Source organism: Nannobrachium achirus (assembly GCF_963921795.1).
Source record: "Nannobrachium achirus genome assembly, chromosome: 5".
In the NCBI taxonomy this organism is placed as follows: domain Eukaryota; kingdom Metazoa; phylum Chordata; class Actinopteri; order Myctophiformes; family Myctophidae; genus Nannobrachium; species Nannobrachium achirus.
The window spans coordinates 61,394,620-61,407,174 of record NC_137814.1 but is presented as its reverse complement, the minus strand read 5'-3'; the positions used below and the strand labels follow the sequence as shown (position 1 = coordinate 61,407,174).

Here is a 12,555-nt window from a genome sequence, read left to right as displayed (position 1 = left end):
AACGTTTTGTAACTTTTGGTACTTTAAGTAGCCTACTATTGATGCCAATACTTTTATACGTTTACTCGAGTACAATTCCATACTTCTACTTGTAACAGTACTTCTGTATTGCTATATTGATACTTTTACTTAAGTAAAACAATTGAGTATTTTTTCCACCATTGTGTTTGTTGGAAATACATGACTGCAGTGGGCCGTGTACTGACCTTTTATGTTTTTATTCTGTGAAGGATTTCAGGAATTCGGACATGCGCTGAGTCATCATGGAGTCCTTGAGTGAGGTGAATAAAACACACTGTAGCGTCTGTTAGACTTATATCTGCTAGATTCTTATGACAGAGTAGCCTGAGGTGAGTTCTGTGATATCTCTGAACAAATCACACCTGCATGGGGTCCATTAGGACCTGCGGAGAGCTCTAGCTGTCTAACTTATCCTTGTATGTGTTGATTGGACTGTGTGTGTGTGTGTGTGTGTGTGTGTGTGTGTGTGTGTGTGTGTGTGTGTGAATCAGAGCTCATGGAGTGCACCTGGGGTCGGGTGTGGCCTGTTCTCTGCAGTGGCATCAACCTTTTTCTTGAAAAATGGATGCTAAAATAAAAATAATGTTTCGAAAATATTTTATAAAAATAATTAAGCTTCATATGTGTTTCTTTTCAAAAATGACCACAAAAAGTGTAATGATAAAATAATCATTTTGGTCGTTGTCAGGCTGACTTTGTTTACGTCCCTCTTATATTCTTTTATATCCATATTTTATATCCATATCCATTTAGTGTCTGTTTTTCAAGAAAAAGTTGACTATAGCTCCTTTAAGTAACTAAGTACATTTGCTCATGCATTGAATTCGAGTAGGCTATAGCCTACAAGTTTCAGGAACATTTGCTTTACTCAAGTATTTTTTTCCTCAGAGGCAAATGTTTTTTAATCCACTACAATTATTGGAAAACTTGAGTCTGTTACATTGTAGATTTAGTATATTATTACAAAACATATGTTGACTAATTAAGCCCTATTTTATAATTAGTCTATTCAAAAAGAGGTCAAAAGACAAGACTATGTGTGCGTGTGTATGTGTGTGTGATACACAGGATTCGAACGCGGGTCTCCCGCGTGAAAAGACATTTTAACCACTAGACCAAAGGTTATGTGTATCAGACTTGTAAGTTATCAGATGTCCAAGTGGACAGGTCTGTAACTCTGAAAGTGTACAACGTGGCAACCCAATTTTGAGAATGTGATCACTGATCATAGGAAAACATTTTCAAACATTTTCTCTTTTCACCCCCAACAAATAGAGAAAATTGTTGATCTAAGTTATCAACATGTTGCTTGGCAATGCGTTGAGAGCTTGTAGATCCACTATTTTAGCTATTTTAGAAATGGGGCTGTGGTAACTTAATTTTTCGCCGTCCGTATTTGTTTTCTTACACCTCTGGCCTGTTGGTTCCAGAAACTGACACTGAGAACTAGTGCTGTAAGCAGTGGTGGAAAAAGTACTCACATGTTTTACTTAAGTGAAAGTATCAATACTGCAATATAGATATGAGAATGCCCATATTTGGTAATGTCCATATATGGGCATGTTTTGACATAACCTATCATGAAGGGGTCTCCATACATGAGTAACTGGTCCCATATACATCACTGGCCAGATGGCCAAGAATTGTCGCTTGTCACCCTGAGGTCGCAAGTCACCCTGAGGTGTCTTACTAGTATACTACCTACCTTACTAGTATACAACACGTAAGTCGTGTTGGATTAAAAGCGTCTGCTAAATGCCTAAACTGTAAACTGTAAACTGTAAACCGGGTCCCACACCTCCTGTTCCTGACAAATCGACACTTTGATCAACGTTTGCCTGTTATCTCTCCTATGATAACACGTCAAAACAGCATGAAATAATTAAATTTGATATGGAAAAGGTTGAAAACCACTAATTTAGGCTCTCAGCCTCACATAGGCCGACTGTATTTCAATATCCTTTTCCCTCCTTTTTCTCAAACGGGGGTGGGCAGTCACTTGGTGGCGCCATACGAACTAGGAACAGGTACTGGATCATGGGAGGATTGTGGTGTGTGTGTGTGTGTGTGTGTGTGTGTGTGTGTGTGTGTGTGTGTGTGTGTGTGTGTGTGTGTGTGTGTGTGTGTGTGTGTGTCATTTGTGTATATCTCGAGAGCTAACTGAACGATTCCAACTTTTACCTCTGTGTGTATCATCGATGATCTGAGGGGATGTGCTGTTATCTATAAATGAACAAATATCCATGATGGAGATCCCTGATGTCCTCAATAAGACTCAATTTACCATATATGGGTGAACAATTGGCATTGGCTTCATTGATTGGCTAAACATTCCATGATGTGTGCTCTGTGTCGCTGTTCCCATAAGCGATCGCACACATGCTAGAACTGCATTCTTTTACAGAACAAGACTGAGTTAATCCACTTTCATCCACAGTGCTGCCGGAGTGTGAAATGTTTCACTGGACCGCTCATCTCACCAAAGCACCATCTGGATCCAATCGTCATGCTGCTGTTGTCGTGGACAACAAGCTGTACTCGCTTGGAGCGGAGGGCAGCAGGAATGACAGGGATCAGATGGATGTGTACGTCTTCAACACAGTGTCTTTACGCTGGATGAAGTTGACCTCAGTGACAACTGGAACAGGAGAACCTCACCTTGAGCTTCCCTCCAGGCGCTGGGGCCACACAGCTGTGTTAATAGAAGAGATCAGCTACCTCTGGGGAGGACAGCGGTGTGATTCCCCATGGAAGTACTGCAACGTGCTTTATGCGTTTAATATCAACACCCACTGTGTCTTTGGGAAGGTCATGTATATCCATGGAGGACGCAACAAAGAGATGCAACCACCATACAATGACATCTACAAGTTGGACACCAGCACAATGGCCTGGTCTTTGCTTAACACCAGAGGCACCCCACCCCCTGTTTCATCATATCACTCTGCCACCATCATCGGGACAAAGATGTTTGTATTTGGGGGCCGTGGGCACCAGTGGAATCAGTATTGTAACAGCATCAGAGTGTTTGACACAGAGACCAACTGCTGGCTGAGCACACCTTCTGCACAGATTCTTCCAGAAGGACGCTTTGGTCATTCATCCTTTGCCCTTAATGGAGAGCTGTATATATTTGGTGGCCACAACCATCCACTTTACAGTTTAGGTGACAATGGCGAGGACTTGAATGATCTGTGGAAATTCAATCCAAAAACCTTCAGCTGGAAGAAGGTTGAGCCCAAGGGAACAGGCCCGTGTTCACAGAAGTCTTGGTCTTGGATGTGCTGTTGCATGGTGGGAGATCGTATCATCCTCTTTGATCGTCACCTGTACATCTTAGACTTGAGTCCTAGCCTTAAGACGTTGTGCAAGCTAGCAGTGATTCAGTACAACCTGCAGCAGTCAGAACTGCCACATAACATCAGGTGGGAAGTGTCAGCCATGACTGACCAACAGTAAGAGAAACATTATAAAACTACCCCTCCCCCACACCAAAAAAACTGAAAAACTAAAGACAAAAAGGAAAAAAGAACAACAGCCCACTAACACATGGAATAAGTAAACACACAAAACATGGCTTTTAACTTTTAACTGACTGTATTGAATTTATTTTGTTTTTGATGATCAGACACATTTTTATTTCAAGCTCCTAACCGAATCCATCCTCATTGGATCAAATCATAACCTCAAGAAAGTCGATAACTTCACAATCAAAGTGGGTGACCAGGTCATAACACGTAAAAACAAAATCTCCTACTTAGGATGTATCCTTGAAGCCAATCTTTCCAGCGAAAAGATGACTTCTAAAGTAATAAATAAAATCAACCAACAAACTTGTTTCCTACAGGGGATCGCCCCGATGGTCAATTTCAACACACTGAAGAACATAGCTGTTGCAATAATCCAGCCCCTCTTTGACTACTGAATCCACGTATGGTATCGTGACGCCCCACAAGCCTTAAAAACTTAAGTTCAAACAGCCCAAAACAAACTAATTAGGGTCCTGCTTAACATTTAAGAGTCACCAGTTAAGAGTGGGGTGGCTCAGAGTAGATGACAGAGTACAGCAACTTGCAATGGGCCTGGTGTACAAGATACACTACACAAGGAGTTTTCAAAATGGGTGCCGCGACGGCAGTCCAGGGGTGCCGCAAGATAATTTGATGAATTTATTTGGACACTTAAAATATATATTTAGTATCATTTTAAACTTGCATGAAGTATGTTATTTTCCGTCAGTTCAACCAAAAATGGCTATTATCTTGTTTTCCTCATAATACATAATAAATGTGCTGGGAGTGAAAATTATGAATATAATGTTGGGGTGCCTCGGATGAAAAAAATATTTATAGGGGTTTCCCGAGCCAAAACAGTTTGGGAACCCCTGCACTACACCACTAAGATACCCATGTACCTGGCAAAATACTTTATAAACGTTAAGGATGTCCATAATTACAACACCAGAGGCAGCACCACAGACCACGTTCAACCCAGAGCCAACTCAAAGAAAGGGTCAAACTTGTTCTTCTGCTATACCACAAAAATGTGGAACGCCTTACCGAAGGCCTTAAAGGAGTGTGGATCACTAGCATCCTTGAAAATTGCCCTGAAAAACCACTTACTGGCAGCAGCCGTTCACAACTGGTAAAAACAAACATCGACCAGCCCTACCCTCTCCTGACCCTTCTTTGTATTTACCTACTGTATGTTTTTAATTTTTTCCCTTTTTTTGTACTGCATAGTACTATGTTCTATCCGTCTGTCATTCAATGTTAAATGAGATACTTCAATGGTTTCCTATGGAAATAAGCTTAGTCTTTTCTAGGATCTCCTTTTAGTAGACCTTGTACCAGTGAACTGTACCATCATGAAACTGTACCTTTTCCAATGCAAACTTCTAATAAAGTCTTCAATCAATCAATCAATCAATCAATCAATCAATCAATCAAAACAGATTTGCCCTAAAATCACATAAAGCGGTACACAGGATGTCTAGAGTCATGTCATCAACATGGATCTGTCCCATTGAGCGCCACCATCAGGCCAATCTTTTCAAACTCCTCTTATTGGCCCAAATTTTAGTTGGCTTTACTCATTTAACTGTTTGTCGTACACACTTGTGGGTGCTGTCAATTAACTTCATTAACAGTCCTTCACCTTAATTGGTTTAACTTTGCCCCGCCCCCTCCTCTGATTGGCCCAAACTTTATTTGGCTTTACTCACCGACCGTTTGTCGTTCACAATTGTGGGTCGAACCAATGCCACTTACCGCACTCTTTGTGTATACTGTGACCCGACGGTCGTCGGTCGCTTATCTCCCGATTAGGGAGTCTTACTGGTTATTATTAGTGTGGTTGCATGGCAACACATTATAGTCCTGGGGAAATGTTATTTATTACTAGGGTAACTTTTCTGCTGCCATTGGAAATTGACAGACAGACAGACATCAGTCCGGGATAGGGAATCAATAGGGAATCAATGGGAGTGGGAATCAATAGGGAATCAATTGGTCGAGCTTCACATGACAGTTAGCTTACTGCAGAATATAGTCACCTCAGCAACTGTCAGCAACCACACTTGTAATTTCCAGTTGCATCTTTTCTAGTTGTGGACTTGCTCTAGCGAGCAGCCGAACACACTTAGTTATTCCATCTCTATTTTGGAGATCCATTTTGTGGCACCTAAAACTAGTCCACATGTTTTGAGCTATAAATTCCGTTCAAACTTCAACTTGTTCAGCTTTACACGGTTATTTCTTGAGATTTTGGAGAAGATTTTTCTTTTCCCAGTGAATTCCTATGGGAAATTGATTTTGTCTCATCATTTATATTACTGCCATCCATAGAATTTGGATGGGTACTTTTTGTACTGCCCATAATGTACTTTGTGAGTGTTTTCAGTGTTCTCTGAAAGGCGAGAACACTATATTATCTTCATTATTTATTTACCAAGCTCCGCCGCAGACAGTACAAAGGCAGGGCCCTTAGCCAATGAGGTGCAATTGGCGGAAAAACATCTGGGAGTGGTGTTAGCTGGAGTATTGGTTGAGCTTCACATGACAGTTAGCACACTGCAGAATATAGTCACGTTGGCAAACATAAGAAATGAAGGAAAAACAACAATTTATTTGATTAAGAGTTTTTTATTTTAGTTATTTTTTTAATTATTTATTTTCGAGCGAGCCCACACTGTTTCGTAGGAACAGTACTTCTAGTTTCATTAAGTGTCCTACGAAGCTTGGCCAATGTGACCCTGGGCATACAACAGACTTTGAGCGCTTTGTGCCAAGATGTAGGCCATGCTTCAGAGCCCGGACATCAAACTTTGAGTGATTGTACCAAGATGTAGGTCAATGTAACCCTGGGCGTACAACAAACTTTGGAACAAACAGGCAACGATGTAGGCCAATGTAACCCTGGGCGTACAACAAACCTCAGACAAACGGACAAAGTCAGATGAATTGGAGCTCAGCTCCTTCCAGGAGCACCGCTCAAGAACCAACTCTCATATTAGTCTTTGGAGGTGTGGCCTTCTGAAAGAATCACATCTTATTTTGTCTTTGGCAGTAGATGACCGGTTTTTCAAAGGGGGCCACATTAGAAAAATCAAACCTCGGTCCGAAGTGGAGCCGTGAATTTTTATTCTATGTATTCTATGTGTTCTAAAATGATTTTGTCTGTGTTCTAGATCTATACATTCTAGATCTATACTTTCTATGTGCTTTAGTTCTATATTTTTTATGAATTCTGAATGAATGAATGATTTTGTCTGGAGGGCCAAATTGTCATATGAAGCTTGACCAATCCTCAATTCTGCATGTTCACCGCTTCACAAAATGCCTGAAACTGAAGGTTCTGCGTGGTGCAAAAACTAAGTGTGATTAAAATGCGTTAATTTTTTTAATCGCGTTAATTTTCTCTAATTAATTAATCGCAATTAATCAGTTAAAGTCCCAGCCTTATAAAAAATACAACAAAATAGCCTTCCTTTGACCCTTTCAGAATGAGACAGCAGGGAACAAGGAATCCCGACAAATTATACTATGAAATATTCTTGTTTGATGGTGCTGGCAGGCCGTTTATAATACCATTAAGGAATGATGAAGCCATGGGCTGTATAAAATGTATCTCCGGGCCGTACTTTGGACACCCCTGAGTTAAGTAATCATTACTGTGTGGGGTTTGTAATGACGTAATGACATCCCAATGCAACGTCATCATTTGTGCCAATAAACTGTTCTCATTGTATCAACTTCCATTGAAGATTAGTTGGCGTCGCTGGTAACGTTCACTTGGATCATTCTAGACGGTCAGCTGTTAAAATGGCACAACAGGTTCAGTTGGACCAGGGACAGTTCTGCTGCTCCATCTGTCTGGATCTCCTGAAGCACCCGGTGACCGTTCCCTGTGGACACAACTACTGCAGTAGGTGTATTGAGGGATACTGGAGCCAGGACGAAGAGAGAAGAGAGAGATTCAGCTGTCCAACGTGCAGCCAGACGTTCTTCCCAAGACCCGTTCTGAAGAAGAACACCATGTTGTCTGAGGTGGTGGAGAGCCTGAAGAGGATGAGACTCCAAGCTGTTCTTCCTGATCATCACAGCTACGCCGGACCTGGAGACGTGGCCTGTGATTTCTGCACTGGGAGAAAACTGAAAGCTGTGAAGACCTGTCTTCAGTGTCTGGTCTCTTACTGTGACGCTCACCTCCAGCCTCACTATCAGTCTCCTGCCTTCAAGAAACACAAGCTGATCGAAGCCTCCAGCAAACTTCAGGAGAGCATCTGCTCTCTTCACGACGAGGCGACCAAGCTTTTCTGCCGCACCGATCAGCAGTGCATCTGTTATCTGTGCTCCGTGGAAGAACACAAAGGCCACGATATGATCTCGGCCACGGCTGAAAGGACCGAGAGGCAGAAAGATCTTGACACGAGCCAGAACAAATGCCAGCTGAGAATCCAAGAAGCGGAGAAAGACCTCAAGGTGTTTGCCCTGATCCGGGACCAGCTGAAAAATGAAGTCAGTCGCGCCGAAGAAATGAGGAAGCGTGTGGAGCAGGAGATCACCGACCTGAGGAAGAGACATGCTGAGCTGGAGCAACTCTCACACATAGAGGATCCCATCCATTTTCTACAACGTTACGCGTCCCTCTCCAGGACCGGGGAATCCACGCACCCGGTCAGCAGCAACGTCCGTCCTTTGAGATACTTTGAAGACGTGACCGTGGCCGTGTCAAAGATGAGGGACAAACTGGAGGACGTTCCTAAAGACAAAGAGGAAGGGACGAAGCTCTCGGAGTCGGCGCTTAGAGTGGACGTTCTTCTGTCGGCGCCGGATCCAAAGACCAGGGCAGAGTTCATCATATATTCATGTCCGCTCACCCTGGATCCAAACACTGCGAGTACAGACCTGTCTCTGTCCAAGGGGAACAGGAAGGTCACATGGATGGACAAGCAGCAGTCGTATCCGCATCACCCTGACCGCTTCACAGAGGTGTGCCAGGTACTGAGCCGAGAGGGTCTGACCGGACGCTGTTACTGGGAGGTGGAGTTGATCGGGCAGCGCGTCGACATAGCCGTCTCGTACGCGGACATCAGCAGGACGGGGTACATTTACGAGTGTCAGTTCGGACACAACGACAAGTCCTGGTCTCTGATGTGTTACAAGAGGTCATACGATTTCAGACACAACGACACGGGTACTTTCATCCCGGGTCCCGTGTCCTCCAGGGTGGGCGTGTATCTGGATCACAGCGCAGGTACCCTCTCCTTCTACAGCGTGTCTGACACCATGTCTCTCCTACACAGGGTCCAGGCAGCGTTCACGCAGCCGCTCTACGCAGGGTTCTGGCTTCCACCCATCAACGGATCCACTGTTGAGTTGTGTGATCTCTAGCCCAGTTAGACCTGGATTCTAACCATTTTAACCATTATTTTATGCTTTAACTTTAAGAAATAGCAGATATACAAGCTGCAACCTTGTAGACCTGCTATTTTTGAAAAATCCTGAGGCCTTGATCACACATGGAAAGCACCTGCCCTGTCCTTGCCCCTGGGGAAGGAGCAGCATCCAATTCATTCCCTATGGAAGACTGCCTCTAGCTTACCTCTATCTTGCCTTAAAGACAGAGGCAAACTAAAAGCAAGCTAGTGGCAGTCTATCACAGGGAATTAATTGGACGCTGCTCTCCCCCCCAGAGTAAGCCCAGGGCACGTGCTTTAACAGTGTGAGTGAGGCCTGAGGCCACAGACACACAGTTAAAGCACACGCCCTGTGCTTGCCCTTGGGGGAGGAGGGGGAGGGCAGCATTCCAATTCATATGGAAGACTGCCTCTAGCTTGCCTCTAGCTTTCGGCCACAGACACACAGTTAAAGAATGTGCCCTGTACTTGCCCTTGGGGGAGGAGGGGGGAAGAACAGTGTCCAATTAATTCCCTAAGGAAGACGGCCTCTAACTTGCCTCTAGCTTGCCTTAAAGCTAGATGCAAGCACTTGGGCACAAGGGCACTTGCTTAAACAGTGTGAGTGAGGCCTGACAAGTTGTGCAAGTCTTTTAATATATTGACCCGATTCTATAAATGTCTATAGGCCACACATTTAAAGCACATGCTTTATTCTTTACCTGGGGGAGGCGAGGGGTAAAGTAGCATCCAATTTATTCCCTATGGAAGTCACATGGTTTTGAAGAAGCAACTTGTTTTACGGCTGCTTCATGGGGGAGGGGCAGCCTTAAACCTTCTTCAAAACCATGCGACTTCCATAGGAAATTATTTGAACTGGATGCTGCTTTACCCCCTTTGAAAAATATATATTCAAAGATTTGACAAAAAAAAATCTAAAATTGCTTGCACACGGCACTCACTGAATAAAAACGAAATAAAAACAAAGCTATCGTTACTTAAAATCTAAGACTAAATACATTGCCAATTTTGTCTACGAATAAAAACTAAACTAAAATATTAGAGAGGGAGTAGTGGAGAAGAGATCCAGTAGAACTGAAAAGAAAAGTCGTTATTATGTCTGGTTGCGCTCGGATGTTACTCTCTGAAAATAGCAGATCTTGGGGCGCCCGCTGGCCTAATGGTTCAGGCACATACCACATAGGCTCAGTGTAGCCTGACAGCGTATCGCTGGTTCGATTCCCGATCCCGACCAACTTTGCTGGATGTCACTCCCTGTCTCTCTCCCCGTTTCCAGTCAGTCTACAGACTGTCCTGACAATAAAGGAATAAAAAGACCCAAAACATATCTAAAAAAATAAAAAGATCTACAAAAGTCTAGTTATTTTTCAGCAAGCAACAAAATTACACCATCAAGGTCTGTCAACATAGATTTTGCCAACAAAATCACCTGTAGATTTAGTCGACTAAAATCTTATGATATTTAGTCGCCTAAAACTACACTAAAACTTCAGATGACTAAAATGTGACTGAAAACAAATTAAAATGTACTCAAAAGACTGAGAAAAAGAAACTAATTCAAAATGTGTCATCAAAAACAACACTGGTACTATGTATCTTTGTGTATGTTGTGTGAAAATACAATCAGTCGTTTCAGCCCGGTCTGCATTCCTGCTCTTCAGGGACGTGCAGAGAATGTTAGAGAGGCAGGGGCAGAAATGTATACAAAATATCAAAAATAGCAGACCTCCAAGCTCACAACGTTGTGAGCTTGGAGGTTGGCTATTTTCAGTGCCAGATACCACACTGAACCGAGCAAGAATGGGGGGGGGGGGGCTGTGGCAATCACACATACTGTACACAAATCATCATAAAACATACGCATAATCAAGTCAATACTGGAGATGTGGCGTACGGCTTTTGGATTTCCACAATTCTTTCAACATAAGATGCTATATTCAAGTTCAGGAGAGTTTGGACAAGGCAATTTCTCTTGAATGCAGGTATGGCATGGAAAATGGTCAATTATCAAATGTAATCCTGTGCGCTACACTCCCTCTGCCAACCTGGGTTCCCTCAAGCTTCCTTCCATAGGAGTCCGAGCCATTTCTTTTAACCTGACAGTTCCTTTCCCCTCCATCAGGCGCCCTGGCTGGCCGGCTCAAGCCCCGTTTGATGTGTGCACGTGCTTGCTCTCACAAAAGGTCATGTGACCTGTCATGACCGAAAGAAGAACCTTTTTTTTCTGTTCTGGAGGGTGGCCGGCGTGCCTCTTTGGGATGTGATAGGAAGTTCAATCTGTGTGTGTGTGTGTGTGTGTGTGTGTGTGTGTGCGTGGAGAGTCTACAATCAAGTCATCAGTGATCTAACAGAAAGCAATTATAGTGATTGACTAACGCCCACTCACTGACCAATGACCAGTGGACAGGCATTATGTTCATAACATTTGTTTGTACGCATGCATACAAGCACGCAGTCAGAGAGAGACAGAGAGAGAGAGAGAGAGAGAGAGAGAGAGAGAGAGAGAGAGCTCATGTGTGAGTGCTTGTTTGACACTGTAGGCTATAAGTTGATAGATAAACAAGAGTTTCTGACACGTATACTTGGCTATTACAGATCTGCATCTACATTATTTCAAATAATTCAAAAATAGCAGATGTACAAGCCTGCAGTGCCGTGAGCTTTTAGATCTGCTACTTTAGAATAGCTCAACATATAAATGTATAAAGTGGTTAAAACTGCTGCGCAGTGAGCTTGTATATCTGCTGTTTTTCAATATTAAAAGTATAAAATTATTCCAGGTCTTAACAGGGGTTAACTACTTTTGCATCTATGTAGTACATTATAGCATAGTATTCTAACCACAAGGCCAACGCGCTGAGGTTTCTGTGCAGTTATTCATTAAAGGAATGCAACTGTGTCTGTAAAGCTCCATCACAACACATATACTGTAGCTGACATCCCCCCCAAGGTCTGCACTCGCTGCTGTTGTCTGTGGGCTATGGACATGTCTATGGACATACTGTATACATTCATCTGGGAAAAGCCAATCCAAATGACATATTATTGTCATTGAGATAACACGTCCCTTACAATACAAGGACAACGACGCTCAATAAGTTACTGTTTCACAGACATCATCTTCCTTTAGGTGCAACGGGGAATGTGAATGTGTGTGTGTGTGTGTGTGTGTGTGTGTGTGTGTGTGTGTGTGTGTGTGTGTGTGTGTGTGTGTGTGTGTGTGTGTGTGTTCATTACTGTTCAATCGATAGGACCGCTTGTTTACGACGATCCGCTTGTCCTGCGTGTGACTAAATCATCCGGCGGGACGGATAACGACCATGTTGGCGGAGACCGGTGGTCCGGGGACCCCCGGGAGTCCTTGAGTTGAGTATTAAATTGGTCTCTGCGAGGTCGATTTACCCTGAGGATTTTTAAAGCGTGTATAGATTGGGGGAAAGGCCTCTCCATACTTCGACCGAAATGTTCGGTGAGTTGTGTTTTCCGACGTGCAAATTTCCGAACTCTCGTTCGGTCCAATGCTTTTCAGAAGTCCTGAGGGATATAATTTTATGGTAGAAAAGGACCTTTTGACCGAAAACGGCGGTTTCGGTCAAAGTATGGACAGGCCTTTA

The 12,555-nt window shown here is 43.3% G+C and overlaps 1 protein-coding gene across 1 annotated transcript; it reads left to right on the top strand.

Annotated features, from left to right (window-relative positions):
* Positions 1-7,343: 7,343 nt before the first annotated feature.
* LOC308285240 (tripartite motif-containing protein 16-like) lies at positions 7,344-8,915 on the top strand (the record flags this gene model as incomplete). Its single annotated transcript, XM_080725958.1, has 1 exon — positions 7,344-8,915. The coding sequence occupies one exon, from the start codon at positions 7,344-7,346 to the stop codon at positions 8,913-8,915; it is 1,572 nt and encodes a 523-aa protein (XP_080582084.1).
* Positions 8,916-12,555: the final 3,640 nt, after the last annotated feature.